A 22,636-nucleotide genomic window follows, 5' to 3' on the forward strand; every position below is an offset into this window, starting at 1 on the left:
TGTACGCGTTTGAGACCGAGCTTGGCATTCGCAATCTATTTAGTAATGAAAAATCAGCAAAAACTTTGATATATAAATTGAAATACGCGGGGAACAGAAAACACGTGGTTTGATTTATCGAGTTTTTTATAGGTATTGTGTTAAGAAACAACTTGCAATAAATACCCATAGAAGAAATAAATAAATACTTTTAAGTCACGACATCCGCTCTGAAGGTAAAAGTAATGACAAGGCTGCGGGTTTTTTTTCCCGACATGTTGTGTTCAATGTCAGAATGGATCGTTAATCTTAGGGTTTTAAGGACGAAAGATGTAGACGCTGTTGAAGATAATGGAACTGTTGACAGCGTTATCTATGTCATTTGTTTTATAGCACGCTCTGTGGTCTTTTAATATATAGTATTTCCTGACTCTCTCTCTCTCTCTCTCTCTCTCTCTCTCTCTCTCTCTCCTCTCTCATTTTACTTAATTTAATGCATTATATTAAAGTAATTTAGCTTTAGTTTTTCATTTACCATTCTATATCTTTATCCTCCACAATAATTGTCAAGCACTTGTTTCTCTCTCTCTCTCTCTCTCTCTCTCCTCATTTAGTTATTTTGATTTAGTTATTTTGATGCATGTCTTTGCTTACCGCCATTATGCTCCAGCTCTTTTAATCTTAGTTGTTTCTTATTTGTCATTAACTACTCTCTCTCTCTCTCTCTCTCTCTCTCTCTCTCTCTCTCTCTCTCTCTCTCTCATATTTTAGTTATTTTGATGCATGTCTGCTTACCGCCGATACATATTGCTTAATCTTCGGTAATTCTCTGTCTCTCTCTCTCTGTAACATTTATGATATTTTAGCTGTCTCTCTCTCTCTGTAACATTTATAATATACATTCCCTTCTCTCTCTCTCTCTCTCTCTCTCTCTCTCTCTCTCTCTCTCTCTCTCTCTCTCTCATATTTTAGTTATTCTGATGCGTGTCTTTGCTTACCGCCGTTATATTGCATCTCATTTAATTTTAGTTGTTTCTCATTTGTCGTTATCTACTCTCTCTCTCTCTCTCTCTCTCTCTCTCTCTCTCTCTCTCTCTCTCTCTCTCTCTCTCTCTGAGACGAAGGACACAGGAAGAGGAGGAGGACCAAAGAAGTCCTACACATGGAAGTGAGGAAGAGTTTGACAGGATGTGGGAGACGATGAGGAGGAGGAGACCTCATGGGTAGAAAAGTCGACAGGGGAAAGATTGTGTTATTTTTTATAACATCTTTGAAACATTAAAGAGGTTCATGAAGAGACTATTGGGAAAAATATTTCAGTATTGCCTAATATCTGTATATAAGTTGACTAAAGCTTTTCACGTACAGCTCCAAATTGTCCTCGTGCAATGAATCTGCAGTCTGACGCGATATCGCGATAGTGAAAATGGTTAGGTAACTTGAGCACATTTATTTAGTCATAAATAGGTCAGTATGCTTAATGCACCCGCTATTTCTACATACTATCACGCATAGTAAGCACAGGATATTATATTATAGTCTATTCGGTGTAAAGGAATATTTTCAATGATAATATTAGAATCCCATAGTCTATTTGTTAATCATGATGATTTCAATTTAGTCTAGAACTCCATTAGATTCGAAGAATTGAGAGACATCCCTTCTTATCCTTTTCCTTTTTGTCTTTTGTTATTATGTTTTTTTTAAGGTGGCTTCAACTCTTCATCTATCGTTTGTAAATGTTTTAGCTTTACTTTCTTACCGGAGTCTTTTGCATAATAAATCCCCCTGTTGTGCAAATATCTTTTTAGTTTTCTGTACAGGAAAACTATTGTGACGGCTTAGTCTGCCCGTCCGTACTTTTTCTGTCCGACCTCAGGTCTTAAAAACTACTGAGGCTAGAGGGCTGCAAATTGGTATGTTGTTCATCCACCCTCCAGTCATCAAACATACCAAATTACAGGCCTCTAGCCTCACTGTTTTTTTTAAACTGAATAGGGGAAAAACCGAGAAAAGGTAATAGGTACACACTTTTCCTTACCGTTCAGGAATGAGTGGCCACATTATGATATTGCCCTAGAAAAATTAAAGCTCTTGAAGCTGCTGTGTTATGGATCACACATGATATATCATTTAAAATGCCCAGAGACCTGAAAACGAGAGATTCACTATTTTAATTAAGGTTAAAGTTAGCCATGATCGTGTGACTGGCAACGCTGCGGGACAGGTCACCACCTGGCCATGGTTTAAAGTACTTCATGGGCTACGGCTCTTACAGCATGTTTTTTAGTTGGTTTTTGAGCAATTTTACTTCCCTTTCCTCTCCCTCGCAGGGATTACTACGCATGAAGTGAAATATATGGGTGCAGCAGCATCAACAGCACTCCGTTAATTGAATTAAAAAAAAAAATGAATTCGAGAGGTGTCGAAAGGGAAGTAAAAACTAGACCGATGGTGTTCACTTTGGCTTCAGATAAGCGACTGCTCGTAAAATCCCTGTCCATCGACTCGATCTTATTTTTAATTAGCGGAGGAAAGAGCCATCGCCGAGCGTCGCCTTGTTGGGAGGCATTAAAAGTTTGAAGGACGCCTGTAGCAGAACTTGTCCGACACGGTTTATGGGCCCTTGTAGATTTGCTCATAAAACAAGAGACTGACGCCGGCGTTGATGGCCCTCTTCGTCCTTACGCGGGCGATTTCGTCCATAGCATCACTTCAAGTTGGGGAAGTTTCTCGAGGAACGTAAAGCACTGTATTTTACAGACTGGCTTTTGGAGATAATTAATCTTTAATATTTCGTTCATGGGGATGTCAGGACCTTTTTATGCAAATACTTTTTTTTCTATGAATATAGAAATTCTCAGTAAATTCTAGTAATGCTTTTTGAATACATTTTTACAGAGAACCAAAGTAGTTTCCCACGTGTAGCTTTCGAGAGAAATTTGTTCATTGCAATAAGAATAGAATTTATGAGCAATTATTCAAAGGCTAAATTCAAGAAAACCAAAAACTGCTTTCTTTACGTGTTATTATTGAAAATCGTAATAATTACGATGAAACTGTTTGAAGTATATACTTTCATAATCTGTTTAAATTACTGACTTTTTACATCGTGTCAATATAGATAACAGATATGTTTGCAGTTGCATGATAATTCAACCAAGTGTGATTTTGAAAACAGCATAAAATCGCGTAAAGAAACATACTATTGTTATTTATAACTTATGGATTGCATGATTTTCCAAATATATGTTAAAAGGATAGTCTTCATAAATATGATATTTATGGATAATGAAAGCGGCAGTAGTCTGATGTATGTATACGTACATTGTCTTACGTCTAAACGAATAATTAAATATTTATTGGCACGTTATAGCCAAACTACATTATGAATGGTGATTCAGTACTACCATTACTTGAAAAAAAAATGATGGTTCTAAATTAAGAGGGAATTGCGCTCGGAGGGGATAGGTGATAAAGATCCCCAGAGCTGATTTGAGGAAAGTGGGAGGTCATTATATTCACTTGTTTAGGTATGGGCGTTTTTAAGGCGTTGTGGAAGTTTCGCCACCAGGTACATACATACATACATATTGTAAATAGCTCTCGGTTTCTCTTTGTAAGTGGATGTCTGAACAACAGATTTATTCCCATGTGCCTTTTTTTATTATTAATTATACACCGAAATACCTTAGCTTTACGTAAGTTGCTTAACAATTACCGTGGCAATAAACGTGAACAATTCTTTGGAAGCCTGAAGGTGCTTCTGTTTGCTTGCTTATTAGCAAACAGATTCCCCCATGTAAATATATACGAGTGTATGTTATCCCTCTCCAGGGATTACGCATTATAAGACTTTATATGGATACTAAAGCATTTTGCATGAGGTCATTATTTTATAGAAGCACGGAATAATCCAAAAACATTTTATTTTCTGAAACCTCTCTTTCAAAGGATGTGACTTATGACCTACTAGCTTACAAGTAAATCAATGTCTTTAATACTGTATTAAGTCATTACTTTGCCAAGTACTAGGATTACTGAAGGGTATTCGCATTGTATTTTAATACATTTTTTCTCCTTATTAATTTATTTTTATCCCTTTTAATAATTGAGATCTATTCTTACTGTATTTCCCTTTACATCCTCTTACGTCTTCCTAATGAACGCCATATTCTTTGGGAGCTTGAATTTCAAGTCTTTGTCCCTTGTGGGTTCGTTCCAAATGAGTAGGGTTCATCTGTTAAATATTAATTGTAATACTAATTTCGTCCCCAGGAACCTGGGTCTCCAAGGATACGAAGTATGGCGCAACCCGCAGATTTACCTCATAGGAGCCCAGCCCTTGTGCACACAGATTCCTGGCTTGTCCCCTGGCCAGACCAAGCTGTGCCAGCTCTACCAGGATCACATGGGAAGCGTGGGCAGAGGTGCCAAGACAGGCATCCACGAGTGCCAGTGGCAGTTCAGACACAGACGCTGGAACTGTTCGACTGTCGACGATTCTACTGTCTTCGGTCCAGTCTTACAGATACGTGAGTATCGGTAGTCTTTATTTTGATGTGGCTAACATAACACCAATGATGTATTGGCATCGTAGTGAAGCAAGCCTCTTGCAAAAGCTTCATGTGAAATTGGCTATATCTATTATCATCTCAAAGACTTTAATTTTGACAAGAACTTGCCTTAAATTAAAAAAAGAAAGCCTTCATATGTAGACGAAAGAGTTATGTCGTTATCGTGTTTTAGACAAAACAAGAGAGCTGATATGATATCGTATGAGAAATATCTGTCATTTAGCATTGCTAACACAAGGCTGGCTTAATCGAGAGAGATATATAGCACTGCTATTAATTAGCAAATTAGTTCTACTGCACACGGTGCTGGATCAGCTAATTCTGACCATACACTTGTACGAACTCTGTCTATAAAAGCAATGAATTTTTATTAATAATTTTTGTAACAAAAACCTAAATATTCGATGTTAGATTACTGCAATACGGATGGAAATAGCTTCAGTTAATGTTTGCTTTTGCCAAATATTTAGAAAATTTACTTTGAATGACTTGAACACTGAAGGAAATAGCTTCAGTTAATATTTGTTTTTGCCAAATATTTTTAAAATTTGTTAAATAACTTGAACACAGGAGGAAATAGCTTCAGTTAAGGTTTTGATTTTGCCAAATATTAAAAAAAAATTACGTTAAATGACTTGAACACTGAAGGAGATAGCTTCTGTTAATGTTTGTTTTTGCCAGATTTTTAAACAAAATTTACGTTAAATGACTTGAACACTGAAGGAATTAGCTTCATTTAATGTTTGTTTTGCTAAATATTTTTTTAAATTACATTAAATGGTTGAACATTGGAGGAAATAGCTTCAGTTAATGTTTGTTTTTACCAAATATTTAAAAAAAATTACGTTAAATGACTTGAACACTGAAAGAAATAGATTCAGTTAGTTTGTTTTTGCCAAATATTTTAAAACATTTACGCTAAACGTGGAAATAGCTTTAGCTAATGTTTGTTTTTTGCCAGATATTTTTAAAAAATCTACGTTAATTTACTTGAACACTGAAAGAAATAGCTTCAGTTAATGTTTGTTTTGACCAAATATTTAAAAAATTTATGTTAAATGACTTGAACACTGAAGGAAATAGCACTTTGGTTTGATTGACCAAAATATCCGGTTCCCTCCTCCAGCAAGCCGGGAGGCCGCATTCGCCCACGCCATAGCCTCCGCAGGGGTGGTGGACAGCGTCTCGCGCTCCTGCAGGGATGGGAAGCTCACGACCTGCGGGTGTTCCCGGGCCCGCCGTCCGAGGGACCTCAACAAGGAGTGGATCTGGGGCGGATGTGGAGACAACGTGGAATATGGATACAAGTAGGGGAACTAGTACATTTTTTTGAAGGCTACGTTAAGTCAATAGGGGTTGCGGTAGAGAGAAGCTCGAATTCAACTGGGGGTTTATCAGTCTTTTTATAAATTAAAGTTATAAAGCTTGTTTTTATTGTTGATCATGTTTTTAGAATATCCAAAAAGAGTTTTGGTAGATTTCAGATTGCAAAGTGGTTCCGTAGCGACATTATAGATCACGTGTGATTACTGCAAAGTATTCATTCTCGTTTTTGTTTATGTATATATATAAATAAATAAATTAATAAATAAATAAATATATATATTATTATACATATATATATATATATATATATATATATATGTATATATATATATATATATCCACACACACACACACACACACACACATATATATATATTATATATATATATATATATATATATATCCCGCGTAACATACAAATGTATATATATATATATATATATATATATATATATATATATACATATATATAAAGAGAGAGAGAGAGAGAAAGACCTACCTAATCTAATCGTACATTGCTCTTTATTGAACCTAGATCCATTTTGGCACCTCCCAGATACTTACTTCCCTTATCCTTTGTAGGTTTACCCAGGGCTTTGTAGACGTGCGCGAGAGAGAGAAAAATTATAAGCGAGGAACGATCAAACAAGGCCGTCAGTTGATGAATCTGCATAATAATGAAGCAGGAAGAAGGGTAGGTTAATTCCATTGTTTTTCTCTATAGAGATCCTTAATTTGATTTTCCTTCTAATGAGTTCGGTCCTTACCTTTCTTTTTTTCGTTTTTTTTTTCCTCTAATTTGTTCTTCGTATCCTTTTTATTTTTATTCTGAATGGTTAGATTATCTGGATTTTGTAGAAGTATTTTTTACCTGTCGTAGAGACGATAGCTTAGATTAGTGTCATTTTGACAGAGTATCATTTTCAACTGCTCTCATGTTCTTGTGCTTATTTTTTAAATTAATATATTTATTGGTAGGGCCTGTGTGCTAAGGTTGAATTTCTTCCCATACCCCTTTCACAATCTTCCTTAGCGAATATTAAGACATATTACGCAGTCTGTGAATGTTTTAAAGTGGTAACTTTCCGTAGGCAGTCAATTTGGGAAGCCTCCTCTTGTGTTTGTGATATAGAATTAAAAGGTAATGCAAGGAGCCGCCCAAAGCAAAGAAACAAAGAAAACGTAGGTTTTTGTATATGATAGAAAACGCATAGTAATATATTCTGGATAACTTCTATAATTTGATTTGTACATTATTTGCATCAGGATGGAGACCTGGAAAGGAAACAGGAATATTTCGTGTATTAACCTTACAAAATTGTAATTTATGCTGTAATTAGTATTGCTAAAAAGTATTCGATTAAATTTTTGATAATGTTAAACTGTATTATACGTAAATGGTATGGCATAAGAAATGTGTAAAAAAAATGTGGAACAGCACAAGCCTTGTTTTTTACGACGTTAACAGTAGTGACCCGTGGTATGATTGTACATAGGCAAGTAGTTCCTATACCATACTATGTACGTATAATGCTATAATTATTATTAACAATCATACCCGTGGTATGATTGTACATAGGCAAGTAGTTCCTATACCATATTATGTACGTATAATGTTATAATTATTATTAATTATTATTGAAATATTCTTACAACACTATTGAGCGATTGAGCTGATAACGTACAATGAAATTTAATATATGGTTTGCTTGTCATGATAGCCATCTCACAAGAAGTGAAACGGCTATGGGTTCCATTCTCTGAAGAGTTAGAGTAATTCCATTAAAAAAAAAAAACATCGGCTTTTCTGACATGAACACTGAATTGTTCACATTGAAGTCTAACGATTTTCTGCTCAATTTTGCTGGTGGATGGCGTTGCTATCTTCAAATACCCTTCTTCATCCAGGCTGAGGTCCTTCAGTCTAAAACCTTTCTAACTTTTGGAAAATCTTTTATTCTTATCAAGTAGATATTCATATGTAAGGCATATAGTAAGGTTCTGAAGTGTGCTGAAGTATTCGTATCAAAATTATGCTTTTAATCATCTATTAATTATGGGATTAGTTTGCTCATTTGCATATTTGGTCAACAGGCAGTAATCCGCAAGACAAGAGTCACCTGCAAATGCCACGGTGTTTCTGGGTCATGCTCTCTCATTACCTGCTGGCAGCAATTAGCACCTTTCAGGGAAGTAGGTAAGTACAATACAGTGTGTCAATAAAGTCCCAGTACCATTACAAGTATTTATTGCCCAGAATGGTACTGGGACTTTATGGACACCCTATAGATTAAATTATTTGCCTTTACTACCATTACCTATTTGAAGAAACAAACGCATTTTTTCGGAAGTTTTTCTAATCATATGTCCTTCATTATTAATTATATATGTATATATATATATATATATATATATATCTATATATATAGATATATATATATATATATATATATATAGTATTGCTAAATTGCTAACATAAAAGAAGGAAGTAATTCTCTTAGATTTAATTGATGTTAAGAGGCCTCTTTAAAAGGCATATTAAAGGAACATTTAACTGATTTTTACACGACAGCCGTGTCGCCAGTCTTTTGTAACCAAATAGTTTAAATTTAAACATTGCCCTTTTCTATGTAACATAAACATATTTACTTTACATCGTTAACCACTATTATCCCCGTAGGGGGTAGTGCCGTCAGCGCACCTGTATCTGAGAGATGTAGTTATACGAAAATAAAGTTAGGTCGTGAACTATGTTTTTGATAAGATATAAACAGAGGTGATAACCAACCCTGTACTTAACGCAATCATCTTTAACTAACTAGCCATCGCCAAGTGCAAAAGATTAGATGGTGGGGCGTGTTTTCGAAAATCAATGTATTTTTTTTTTTTTTTATCTTGAACTCGTTTTTCTTCCCTTTCAACTTATTTATCGATTTAGAAATATTCCCAAGGAAAAATGTAAGAAAAATGCCAGGCTTCAGTTCTTTGTTTCTTTCTAAACAGGCGACTTGCTGAAAGAGAAGTACGATGGTGCTACAGAAGTCAAGATAAACCGCCGTGGGAAATTGCAGGTAAAACACCCTCAGTTTAATGTCCCTACAGCTGAGGATCTGGTTTACTTGAGTGACTCTCCAGACTACTGCAGACGCAACAATACTGTAGGGTCTCTGGGTAAGTGGAAAACGTTTGTCATTTTTTATATCTTACTCTTTTGCTGTTGCACAAATTTATAGCATTTTCCACTGCCGTGTGTTCAGTTGCAGTTATACTAAACCTAGGCATAGACTCAAAGTGCAGGATAAGGTTGACAATCTGTAAAACAATGTGAAAACTTAACCTTTTTTTCAGTTTTCTTGAGATTAGGATACTTCCGTTCAAACTTCAGATTGAAAATTATAAGGTTTAATACCTAGAGACCGCTTATGGGCCATTATTACGTAACTTTCATGTTATCTTTCTGTTTCAGTACTTTAGCATCTTTTAGCTCTTGTGATTTGCCAGAAAGCTTATTGTGCGTAGTGGTACAAGGACAACAGAACTTTTGTATTAGCACCGGACTTCTGATATTTCTAATATGACACGAGAGCATTGTCAAATAATTTGCATGTAATAATTGTACAACAGAGACTATTTTCCTTTTACGTCAGTAGACTGGAAACATTCTACGAATTCTTCGACGCAAGCAGAAACCTAACACCAAAACCCATCCATGGAAGTTAAGCTATACAAATTTAAACTTAGCAATACAGTTCATTTTTAGAGCTAAGGCTAATAATTCATTTGAAGTGAAAAAGTCATACTAGAAGCTCATATCCCACAGCTACTACAGATGTTTTCTCTCACCAGACGTTAATCAGAGCATGTTAGTATGAACGTCTTTCTTCTTTCTAAAAATAGAGTAAGACCACTAAAGGTTCCTTCCATTAGCTCACACTGTAACCTAAAACTAAATACTTCACACCATGGAGGTTTAGGTAACAGATCTTTCCGGAGGCTAAGGTTTATGACACCTTGTGAATTCTAAACTTATTAGGGATTGAAGTTGAATAATACACGCAAGTTGAAAGTCAGCAACACAACTTAGCAATTGAAATGATCAAAACTTGAAAGCTAAATCAAATAGTAATACTAGTACTTTCTGCCTTCTTCCTCAAATGCTTCGAAATCTAACTTTATTGAAGCTAAAACATGCATTTTGAAGCTGACTTTCGTAAAGTTAACTGGTTTCTATGTAGGTTAATGCAGGAGCGGGTTTTGAGTATGAATGACTTCAAATTCCCGCGATTTCAGTTCTTGGTAGAAGTTTGTTTGATGAACGGTTTCAGGTAATGGCGTAGATTTAGTAAATTTCTGTATTTGCTAGAAAAAATCTCCACTTCACCAAAGTTGTTAAAAACTTAAATTATATGAAGCGAATTGTTGTATCGTTATGGATGGGAATGCTCTGATCAAACTTCAAATAGTTCAGATGTTGCTTCCAGCTATAGTACCATATTATTCATAAACAGATCATGAAACCCGTAGACCTTTACGAAAAATTAAATTATATAAACAAGAAATGTAATTTTCAGGTATCTTAACATGAAACTATATTAAATCCCGATAAAAAAAATATTCTGCACACTCTTGGTATCAGTCCTTTTCCTCAGAAGTATTTCTAGTTTTTTTACCTTTCTTTTTTTGTAAAGTTCATTTACGTATGTGTCAGTACATCACCTGGTTAACTTTTAATCTTCACCATAACAGCATTGTTCTTTATCATGATCTTAGAATTTCCTAAAAAAAAATTGCAATCTGTACCACTTCAATGCCTATCCATTATATATAATGGTTTTGATACATTGAATTTAACACTATATGCTAAACGCTGATCGTTTTACTCTTTCCTCAGGAACCGTCGACCGAATTTGTAATAAAACATCCCAAGGAATGGATGGATGCGGGTTGCTGTGCTGTGGTCGAGGCTACAACTCCCAGAAAGTGACCCTCAAAGAGCGATGTCACTGCAAATTCCACTGGTGTTGCTTCGTGGAATGCAAAACTTGTACGAGAGTGGTGGACCTCCACACTTGCAAATAATCATGCTGTTGTCTTCACTTCGGGAAAGTGAGAAACAAAACAAAACAAACAAACAAACAAAAAAACTATTGCTGTAAAAATCTAAAAGCTGAGGAATGAGAAAATGAAAATGCTGCTCTGTGCAACTGGCGCTGTGATATAGAAAAAAGAAAGTACGATTCATTGACCGAAGTTTCAGCTGCTAAAATTCTGATCTGGAGAGACATTGGTGCAACAGCATGAGAGTTGGCAAATTCAGAAACATTGCATAGAGAAAATAAGTACTTAATGTAGTGAAAACTTTGACGAAATCAGTTGATGCTGTCAGTGATTAACTGTGACTACTGCATGTAGTGAAAAAAGACACCGTTTAAGAATAGTAGTGATAATGAATACTCGTTCAATATTTGTACTAAAATTGGCCAAGATTCCATGCAATGTCCCCCTGTAGAAATGTGAATTACCACTGCAGTTAGAGCTGTGCACGTACCAACATTTTCATTTTGTGCAATGTCATGAGAAAAAAATTGACATTTGCCGGAGATTATTTATGCACTTAACCTTAAGCCTGTATAGGACTCCCTTCTTATTAAAGCAATTTCATTCATGTAAACGATGTACAGTCTCCAGGTGTTAACTTTACATAATATATTAAAATATTTGTATTGTCAAGGTGTTTAGTGGCAGCTTTTATCTATTGTACAGTGTCTGTAAATAATGCATACTGTATAGTTTACTGTAGGAAGCTCATTAATGTCGCGTAGAGTATATCTTAGTAGGACAGTGTTGTAGAAGAGAAAAAAAAATTGTAGAACAATTCAGGGTTATTCACTATTCATTGTTTCTTTCCTATTTCACTTCTAGGACTCTTATTAAAACTGACTCTATCACATTCTGAAGATTTGTTCTCTATTAAAAGATAAGAGTTGTCTTACTAAAAATTCAATTTAAGTTTTATACCATTGTACAAATCTTGTAAATTTTAAAGAAATGTATTGTCTCGGTAATTTTTTAGTGTCCCTATTCATTACGAGAACTCCATTAATGTAATTCTCATGATAAAGAACTTGATGTCCAAGTCGTATTTTTTACATTCCTTTTACATTTCTAATCCTGGTGTTGGTTCCCAAATGGAACTTAGAATCTGGACATTAATCGTCAACATACTATTAAAGAACGGACACGTTATATACTAGAAATGACTGAGGTACAGCAATGGCACAACGGAATACTGAACTAATATCTGAGCTACAGAAATAAAACTTTTTTTATATGTGGTCTTTCGACATCAAACAATAAAAGCCACACTTTAAGATACCAAAACACGGCAAAATGATAGCGATATATTGCCTTTCGTGAGACCTTAAACCACAGTTGAACCTGCATTTTAAGACCAAACACTTCAAATCTAGAACTGTAGTGTCATTACTCAGTTGTGAACTGTAAGTTCATTCCAGTTCACAATCGCCTACAGACCTGTCAACTGTCACTGAAAAAGTAGCATATTGCGGTAAAAAATAAGCCATTTGGTAACTGAGGTGTCCATATTTGCTGGTAAGTTATTTCCCGTTATTGACTAAACTGCGTTCAACGAATGCCTTTCAAATGAAGGCAAACTGAAGCCATAGAAACTGATGATATCCATATTATGTCATAAATCCTTTATTAGTTGCAATAACTGGCGACCATACTGAGCTGATGACATGACAAACGATGTTTTTCAACTTTTTAATTTAGCTTATTCGCGTTTATAGTCAAGTTTGTGGGCGCCCGCACGTAGGGGCAAGGAGGGAGGCCACTTACCCCCTCCTGAAGTCCTGGAAAAAGTTTATAAACATATTATATTTATTGCATTTAATAACGACATCATCGTTTTCCTTCCATTCTACAGTATATTCTTATCTTATTATATAATATGTGTATGCATTATATAACTGCGTTATTATTTCAAGTAATGTTTGAGTCAGTTGAACAGTATATGGAACTACTGAAAAAATAGAAGTCAGTGTAACTTTCTATATTTCATCTTTATCGCATCTTGCTTCACTTAAATGATTGGCATCGCAATTCCACTACACACACACACACACACACACACACACACACACATATATATATATATATAATATTATAATATATATATAGATATATATATAAATATATATATAAGTATATATTATAGTAATTATACATTAAAGCAATACAGGCGCTGATACTGTTTTTTTTTTTAACTAACCTGTTAGTTCAAAGGTTCAAAAGTGTTTGTCTGCATGATACCGGAAACTATCCACGTACGTATTAAGATTTGCCCCGTCATGGAAAATATGCTGCGTGCGCCCGTGGTAAAGTCCAATCTAATCAGACTAGTGATCTCTTCATCAATATCAGTATCCTAAAACGACCATTAATAAGGTTCATTGGAAAATTAATTAAAATATAAAACGTCCTCTCAAAAACAATTAACAAAACACAGGTTAGTATGCAGAAACATACAACGTCCAAATTTCATTGCTAACAAGAACCGACAGATGTTTACTGTTTCAGCAACTGATACATATGTGCACACGCATGTGGTTGAGGTTTTCCTAATCAGAAATCCAATAATTAATTATAATCTTTGTGAGGACACTCCAGCCAACAGTAGCTGAAAGTTATGCCAGAAACTTGATGAAATATCAACTGTTATTAGACACTCATTCGAACAAGTTATGTAGAGTAACTGACAAGCAAAACAGGCGCCAACCAGTTACACCAGCAGAGGATTGATGGTGATCTTCTAAGGTCAAATGTGCAATGGTAGACATAGGAAAATTGGAACATACTTAATATCCATCGCAGATTCATAACCTGTACCTCAAATGGTTAGCCTATCAGACACAAATAAAATGTTTTATGGAAAATGAATGGCTGCTAGACATATATATTCATTGGGTTTAAGAGAAATTTTACTGAACGATATTACCCATTTCACACCAGCCCTAGATTTCCTAAAGTCAGCCAAACATTGTCATAGAAAATGGAGTTGAAAGAAAATGGTTTGTATTATTGTAGATGGCGCTGTTGCCTTTCAAGGACGTTAAAGCATTCAAAGTAGTATGAGATGTCTCCTTAATATCGAATACTTGGCTTCTCTATAGAGTGAAAACTGGAAATTCATTCCGTTTCCGGCTTTGTGCTTGTCTTCCTATGGTGTGCTTTGATTTCTGTCTTAGATTTTGTGGTTTACATGGGAATAATGAGGAAGGTCTGCTGGATTTTAATTACTGTAAGTGTGAATTCCAAGTTTTTATATTCTAAATACCTTTATCCGTTGTGGTCTAGGTTACACCAGATTTAATGTTTTAGGTTTTTTTGTTGGTTGCCAACTGAAGTATGTTTTACAAAGTTCGTGTATACTGAACAGTCTTAAGGAAAGCAGTGAAATACACTGCTTCAGCGGGTTTTCATTGTGTAAACGTATCTTAAAGAATATAGGTAATCAAAGACCTTGACGTAAGGAACACCTCTATGGTCTTGTGTATTCATAAGCTATATCACTTTTTAATGTGCTACCATTTTAGTAGATACGTTTTTAGGTAAATCTCTTAAACTAAGGACTAGTTTAAGCATGATTTTGTTTAGGTTAGTAACTGCAGCAGTTGCTGGTTGCTGCAAGACCCTAGAAAATATGAAAGTGCCGGCACTGGTACAAGTCTTTTGTTACTTAAGCAGGCCCGTACCCAGAGTTTTTTTAGGGGCCGGGGGGGGGGGGGGGGGGGGATTCGTTTTTTCCCAAAACTGGACCTTTTCTTCTACAAACGTCATTGCACATATAATTATATACAAGATGAAATACTTGAAATGTTGTTTTAGTTATATCAAGAAGAATAATTGGGTACCTATGCTGTCTATGCCCTTCTACCCGATTAGATGTTACTCAAAGTACTGACTTTGGTTGACAGAATTTTACTTATAATTTTGAAAGTTTGCACTGAAATTCAAAATTACATTTTCAGTTTTGTTGATTCATGAACCCCCGCCCCCTAGGTAGAGGCCTGTTAAGGTTATTTTACTCAACAGTATAAGTGAGGTGCTAAAACTTCGATTTGTCTCCCCAGAGTTGGATAGTGTCGTATATTTCTAGCTAGGAAACAGATATATCTTAGGAACTACGATATTCGTGTAAAAAATCTTTGACCAGGCTACTAAAGGTACTGGTTTCGTAAATAAACCTTTCAGAAATATGTTGAAGGCAGCCACAATAGTTGAAGGCTGAAAACTGCATTAAGGCAACATTGACACGGCGTCTTGGAAACTTGATAGCCCAAATAGAATAAATTTTTGAAGGCTATGGCAGTATTCATATTGCAGCCACTTAGTCTGTTTATGAATACTTGCAACTGTTTAGTTCAAGTAGAGGAACTGCTTGAAAATTATCTACCTTGTTTACTGCATAGGATGAGGGAAGTGATAATCGGGGAGCTATTGACAAAGTATGATTTCAGAATGGTCAACTATAGTGCTGATTTTCTAAGGAAATCTTTCTTGTAGGACTTAGGTTGTTCTATTTAATTATGTTGTGATATAACAATGTTTTGCAGCAACAATGTTAAACCACTGTTTTAACGTCTTTTGGTAGACTAAATTTTATGCGCAAAAATTTCCCGGAAATTTTATTTTATATAGTTGAGGTCAGTCAAGGGATCCATGGGACAAAGAAAAATTACCGTTTGACGTTCCAAGCTGAGAAAAGCAACGTAATAATTGGTTAAAATTCTTGCAGTCAAGGTTTCTATAAAAAAAAAAAAAAAAAAAAAATTACCACGGTCCTTTGGACAAGGAGAAAAGAGCATTGAGTGAATGCATTTTGGAATAGACCTTCCAAGCGTAAAAGGTTAAGGTAGATATTTTATTCTTTTACAGCAAGGTAAATAAGTAGAAGCTTAGCAAGGTCTTTAGAACGAAAATTACCATAGGATGAATAATTAGGAGAACCGCCAAACTAAAGAAAAAAAAGTGTTGGCCATCAAGATTTCTATGAAAAAAGTTTAGCAAGGATCCTACGACCAGGAAAAATTACTGTTGACTGGATTCATTTGGGAACAGACTCTTCTAGCTTGAAAAGTTAATGTAATTCTGTTAAAATGTGTGTGATATAAGTCTCGGAACAAAGGAGAAAAATAGTACGAATCAATTTTGGAAGAGGCCTTCCAAGCTAATAAATTTCATGTGATTTTCAATTACAATCTCCGCAGTAAAGGTTTGAGAAGTTAATAAGATCCCGGGATAAGAAAAATTACTGCAGAGTACTCTACTCTGGAATCGGCCATCTAAGTTGAAAAAGTTAAATGCGTGACTGCTAAGATTTAGGTCTTGGTTATAATGCTTGAGGGATGCTTGCTCGTGGACATGTAATCATTGGTCCTGTACTTTTACCGAAGCAATAACCTGACTCTCAGCATCATTTGCAAGTGCAATGACAGTTAATACAATCAGGGTAAGCAAAGGTAAATTTAACTGAAGGCTGTTTGCTCATCTCAAGTTTTAAGTGTAATTCAACTTAATCGTTGAAATTGTATAGTACTGATATAATTCAAGCAAAGTGCAAATTCAGTGTCTTAAAATTCATTCCGTACGGAAATGATCATGAGGATCCTTTGGGAATTTAAAAAGTTGGGATATCTCTTCCAAGAGTTTACCGAGCTTTGAATCTCGAAAACCATTTAATAGGCTTAATTAAAGTTTTTTTTTTTTTTTTTTTTTTTTTACTGAGTAGTAATCTATAAAGTGGCAGTACTATGAATATAAGGACAGATTCTGATTTGATTAAAGTTGAGCTTCAATAGAGTAAGATGTGCTTAAAAATTTCATCCCTTCGCCCAGTTGCTAGTTTTCATGTGTTAGTCGAGTCTTCAAAATAATCGAATTTGTAAGTTAATAACATCCTAACTACGTTTTATGTATTTTGAGTAATATATGATCAGTGGTCGAGTCTGTTTAATATCTTGTGGTCCTGGCACTTGTAGGGCTAGTAGAATGAAAGAAAAATATCCTAGAATTAATAGAAAAATTATAATTATAATTTTTGAGCATTTTTGGTAGATAAGTTGTAGGTATGTTCTTTAAATTTATAACTCGTTATAGTTGACACAGTATTCGAAACTAAACTAAGATCCAAGTTGTTGGAACTCTGATACCTGCTGAACGACAATTTTAAAGTTTGATTTACTTTCTAATATAATTCAACATCGATATAAATATTGATTTGTGAACCTAGATTTTTCACATGACCTTCCTCAGTTACCCCCTAACAAAAAGCTGATCAGGAATAATTTTCTTTAGATTTTATAAGCAGGTTTAAGTACGTACTTGGTTAGAAGTTACACGCACAAAATATTGCCTATGAGGCTTACATTCACACCGTCAGAAAGGGCTTATACCATCATTGTCTAGTTACCGTAGTGTTTGGATGAATTGACAATTTCCGCATTGTACGGAGATTTATCGCGCACGCTGGTGAATTATACCAGTACTATTAATCTAATTGTATTATCATCTTCATTATTTTCGCAAATAGAGGCAGAAAAACTTAAATTTTGACTATTGGAGTGGAGATTATCTTGCTGATAGGATTTCACTATCTTAGGACGATCTGAAGTGAAATTCGGTAGGTCCATTTGCTTTATGTTGGATAGAAATTAATTTTTCAAAGAATTATTGGCTTGTTTTTGCTCACATGGAAAGTTTTTACTTACAATGTCTTAGGACGATCTGAATTTAAATTCAGTAGGCTCATTTCCTTTATGTTGGGTACAACTTTGTTTTTCAAAAAGTTATTAGCTTGTTTTTGCTCACATGGAAATATTTTACTTACTGCTGTTTAAGTAGTAACCTGTTTTTTTTTTAACCTTTATCCGCAGTTTGCCCTTCGAATGTCAGTCTTCCAAAATCTGAAATCCTGAGGTATTAGTAAAACTTGGTTTAAAGTTTATTCATTTTGATTTACTGGAAATAGCATTGGGAAATTCCACTAGACGGTGGAATTTTATGTCGGCATGGTGAGGAGTTTGGCCCGATCTCTCAAATAAGGTTTTATTCATTGTTAAATGTAAGGAATAATTTCTTGTGATAGCGCAAGTTAAAACTGAAGTACCTACTATTACCCAGGAGTACACACACAAAAAATCATGGACGTGAGTTTTCCATAAGATTCATTGAACCAGTGTACTTGACTTCTGAGAGTAATTAGTGCCTGTTAGACCAAATTAAACCATACTCAAATGTTGAAATAAAATGCTTTGGTAAAATCAAGCCATTTACAAATGTTGAGATAAGCCATGTACTACGTTCGAATGAACTAAGGCCACATAATTTTGATATAATTAAGTTATATGCATGTTGAAATAGACTTTTGCGAATGCTGAGGTACAGCCATACAATAAACATGCCGAGATTAAATTAAGCCATAAAAAAGTGTAGAGATTAAAATTATACTACAATTGGAATTAAATTAGGCCATATAAAAATTAAATTAGGCCATATACAAATTAATTAGATTAGGCCATATACAATTAAATTAATGCATATATAAAAGTTTTGAGATTAAATTAATGCATATATACAAATGTTGAGATTAAATTTGGCCGCAAACAAAGGGTAAGATTAAAGTAAGCCATCCACAAATGCTGATAAATTAAGCCATAAAAAGGCTGAAATAGAATTAAATCTTACGCAATGGCAAAGATTGAATTAAGCTTAATGCAAATGCCGAGATTAAACTGATGATCTTCTATTAAATTAAGCCATACAAAAATATTACTGTGAATTTTAGATCTCCTGGCAGTTGATTCAATACTCTTTCAAATTTTCGAAAGTGTTAATCATTTCTACATCAAAATTCCATGAACAGGGTTCAAAAAGCTTCAGTATCAAGCTGTATGCAACATATGACTTGACATTAGTATATTTTGTCTCCTGTCAATCCTGTTAATATTGTATCATAAATTTCGTTAAGACGAGGTGAGAATGTTCGGTACTACTGTACCTGGAATTCATGCAAAAGTGCTTTAGAGGAAATCGTGTCACTCAAAAGATTATAAGAATGTAGCAACATTGCCTAAATTAAGCAGCATTTATACTTAACCCAAAAAGAGTAACTTTGGTTTAGTTTAACCAGATCAATTGCAAGGCTGCTTGAGGTTACGAAACAAAGGGTGGGGAGTTTTCCAAAAAAATTAGCCATCAGTTAATTTTTGGTAACTTAAGTTACTGTCCTAATGACTTTGACCACTTGCCATCACGGCTGTAAATTGAAAAGTAATCTAAATTATATAAAAGTTTCTCTTACTCCATACAGGGATCTGGAAGATACAGAAGTAGCCACCAGAGAACAATGAATTTTAGACGTAGGATGGTAATAATCTGAAGGAAATAAATCCAACAAACTTGTCGGGTACAGAAAGCAGTTTTGGGTATTGTAATGTATTTTTCTTGTCCTTGGATATATAGTTTGCCTTAACTGGTTGTATTTGTCCCGTAATAGTTAGGTTTTATGGAAACTCCTCTACTGCTTCCCCATAATAAACCTTTTTAATTCCCATTATTTTTGAGTAGTCGTCACTAACATCGCAAGATAAATTTAAAATAATTTTAAGAAATCTATGGGACAATGTGGATATGGCAGTACTTAACAAATCCAAAATATTTAATAACCATCTCGGTGAGATGTAATGTGTAAATATAATAAATTTTAACTTTGGAATCACTTAAAAATTTTCTTTGAATTGGATGTAGCTATATAAATCTTTAATGAAGATAGGAAATCTGTAGTTTACCCTGCCAAAATACATCACTATGAAAAAATACCGTAGCTTTCATTAAAGTTGAAATTTCAAAAGAATAACTTAACCCATTCGAAACCTGAATGGAACTTAAATGATCTGATTACTCATAGCTGTTGTATTGCAGGAGTGAATTTACCAAGCGAAGGCAGATGTGAGAAAATGATGAAATCTGCTTTTCTCTTCAGTTTGGTGCTTATGTTCATGCACCCACAGATACTTGAAATGATGTGTTGGTGAAAGAATCTCCCTGCAGTATTTTCCGTGATACCCGTGAGACTTCAAAAGGTTGGTTATCCAAAAATGTTTATCAGTTTCCTGAAAGAAGCGCCTCAATGGCGTGGTTGATATGGTTTTCCTCCTGTTACACCTTTCAAGGCTTTTTACTGTAAATTTCCCTTTCGGGGCTAAATGACCTCTTAGGTCCCAGTGCTTGGACTTTGGCCTAAATGCCATATTCAATTCAGTCTCCATCTACCCATTGGGGGTGAGAGTTATTGTAAAAATAACTTTCTTTTTCAAATGAGCCACCAATAGTTGAATTCTGAGCCAGGAAGGATGGAAGTACGGTAAAGAATAATTTGAACTGACCCCTTGACAAACCTTGTATCGTTCCTCGTTCTTGTTATCTAGTCATTACTGCCCCTTTGTGGCAAAGCACTTTTCTTAAAAACTTGATTGCTTCTGTACCGATTTTGTTATTCGGTAATTCTAAACCTGTGTACTATTTTTGTTTTTTACTTGTAAAGGAATCCAAACATCTGTAAATCTGTTGAATACTAGCTTACCAAGTTGTCTGGCCTAAATAGCCTAGCTGCAAACTTAAAATGGTGGAATAAGTATCTTTTCCTTGCATTTTCCTTTTGTTGCAACTTTACTTGAATGATGTTTAGGAACACTGGTTTAACTTACCCCAGAGGATAATGGATTGGCCAAAAGTTTTGGACATTTCCTGTTGTTTATACTTGATCTAGGTCTTCACTAAACTTTCACAAACGCAACTAATAAAATAGGGGACATGGTTACTTTGTGCCTGGTATTTTTGTTGTCAAGGGAAACTAGTTTCATAAATATTTTCTTCAAAGAAGTTTGAAATTTCTCGACCCTCTAGGAAGTTTTGAAATTTAAAGTGTTTTTGTACCGCAACGTACTAAGTCAGCCAGAGGTTTTTTTTTCTATTATACTGGCGTTTCCTATTTAAGGTGCGTCCACACGGTCAAACAATGTCCGACGGATAAACACTGTTAAATTAACAACTGTCTGCCGGTCTTTGCCTTGTGAGCAGAGTAAAAACAGTGATATACAACCTCATCTGGTACCACTGTTTGTTACCAGATCTACTTCCATCGTTTCATCGCTTATGACGTCATCCTGTTTCGCCTATGATATGGTAACTGTTTCCGTGAGCATTGTTCGACCGTGTGGACGCACCTCAAGCTTAACTAGTAATTCCAAGGTGAATATTTAATCAACTAAAATATTCCAGGTATGTTGACTTAAATGGTTTCAAAATTAATTTTGTAAAAAGCTATGGTGGTAATTACGATGTTTCAAACTTCATACAATGTCGTTAGTGAACAGCTTATAAAAGATTGTCTTTTACTTAGTGTTCAGTCTTTTAACTTATTTTAGTTTGGTTTTTAATCTTGTGCTGTTTATATCCCAGATTTAAATTTCATAAATTTATGTATTGGTTATTGGAATGGTTTTTTCAAAGGAGGCTGTCGTTTTACAATGGTGTTTTGCTAAGTATTTTGTTTAAAACTTAAAATTTTTTGTTAAAAATCTAGCGATTGAAAATTTTATATTTTGTTCTTTGATAGTTTGATCAAACTTTTAGGTAGAGTATTTTCATTCTAAATTTAGTATTAAAGTATTCAAATTGCTTTAGAATGTTATTCATTATATTTAGAATGTAAGCTACTTGGAATAATTTTTTAAAAACTAAACCATAGTATTTTTCAAACTAAAACTTTATTGCAAGTGATCTACGAGGAGTACGCCACTACGTGATTCATACATGGACCGGAATGGACGGAAATTTTAGCTGCTAGTACCAGAAAGACTTCGACTGAGAAAACAAAATTGCAAGATGAATTGTCGCAACGATAAAAGTTTGTGTTAACGGGAAGGAGAGGAAGCCGAGAAGAATACTACGTACTGATCCACCGGAGAGGGAAGAGGAAGGTGAGAAGAAACTTACGTACTGATCCACAGGAGAAGGGAGAAGAAAACTTCTACGTACTAATCCACCGGAGAAGGGAGAACGAAACTTCTCACCTTCCTCTCCCTTCTCCGGTGGATCAGTACGTAGAAGAAAATTACTACATACTGATCCACCAGAGAAGAGCATGAAGAAAACTGAAATATTTAAGCTATAGGGGAAAGAAAATTTTATTTCTGTACAGTATAATATTTTCTACCTCCTTGATGAAATTAAATCATATTTATTCTTAAAGGTTCCATGATATGCTATTCAGGCTAGACCTACTCATGTGTGGTGAGTAAAGGGTTCAGAGAAAACTAACCCATGCCAACAGTAGCAGTCTATTTTTCACTGCAAACCCATGCTAACAGTAGCGGCCTATTTTTCACTGCAAACAGTCTGCAGTAAAAAGGTCTTCTACTGTTAGCATGGGTTAGCTTTCTCTGGACCCTTTGCTTTCTCTGGACCTTTTGCTCACTTTCCTTATAATATTCCCGCCAAATAAGACAAAAGGTCTTGGCCGCAGAAAGTAGTTAGGTTCTCTTCTCTCAACGTTGTATAAAAAAACCACTTGGCTGCGAATACCTCTCAATGCAACATCAAACCACTCTGCCGCAGAAATTCTCTCAACGTTGCTTCAAAATTACTTGCTTAAAACTTCAGCACCAGTT

At 34.9% G+C, this 22,636-nt stretch overlaps 1 protein-coding gene and 1 long non-coding RNA gene across 2 annotated transcripts in view; both read left to right on the forward strand.

Moving 5' to 3' along the window:
* The window catches only part of LOC135196339 (protein Wnt-5b-like), a 30,378-nt gene extending 19,193 nt beyond the window's left edge, over positions 1 to 11,185 (forward strand). Inside the window, exons 3-8 of the mRNA XM_064223099.1 lie at positions 4,258 to 4,514; positions 5,683 to 5,863; positions 6,465 to 6,576; positions 7,977 to 8,079; positions 8,886 to 9,053; positions 10,774 to 11,185. Coding sequence (XP_064079169.1) covers positions 4,258 to 4,514; positions 5,683 to 5,863; positions 6,465 to 6,576; positions 7,977 to 8,079; positions 8,886 to 9,053; positions 10,774 to 10,961 — 1,009 coding nt within the window. The 3' untranslated portion in view covers positions 10,962 to 11,185. The remainder of the gene's footprint in view (positions 1 to 4,257; positions 4,515 to 5,682; positions 5,864 to 6,464; positions 6,577 to 7,976; positions 8,080 to 8,885; positions 9,054 to 10,773) is intronic.
* Positions 11,186 to 14,087: 2,902 nt separating this feature from the next.
* On the forward strand, positions 14,088 to 21,863 carry LOC135196065 (uncharacterized). Its single transcript, XR_010310313.1, has 3 exons — positions 14,088 to 14,205; positions 19,887 to 20,047; positions 21,744 to 21,863. It is a non-coding gene; the product is annotated as an uncharacterized LOC135196065 (long non-coding RNA).
* Positions 21,864 to 22,636: the final 773 nt, after the last annotated feature.

The sequence above is a fragment of the Macrobrachium nipponense genome, chromosome 17, assembly GCF_015104395.2.
Source record: "Macrobrachium nipponense isolate FS-2020 chromosome 17, ASM1510439v2, whole genome shotgun sequence".
NCBI classification, from domain to species: domain Eukaryota; kingdom Metazoa; phylum Arthropoda; class Malacostraca; order Decapoda; family Palaemonidae; genus Macrobrachium; species Macrobrachium nipponense.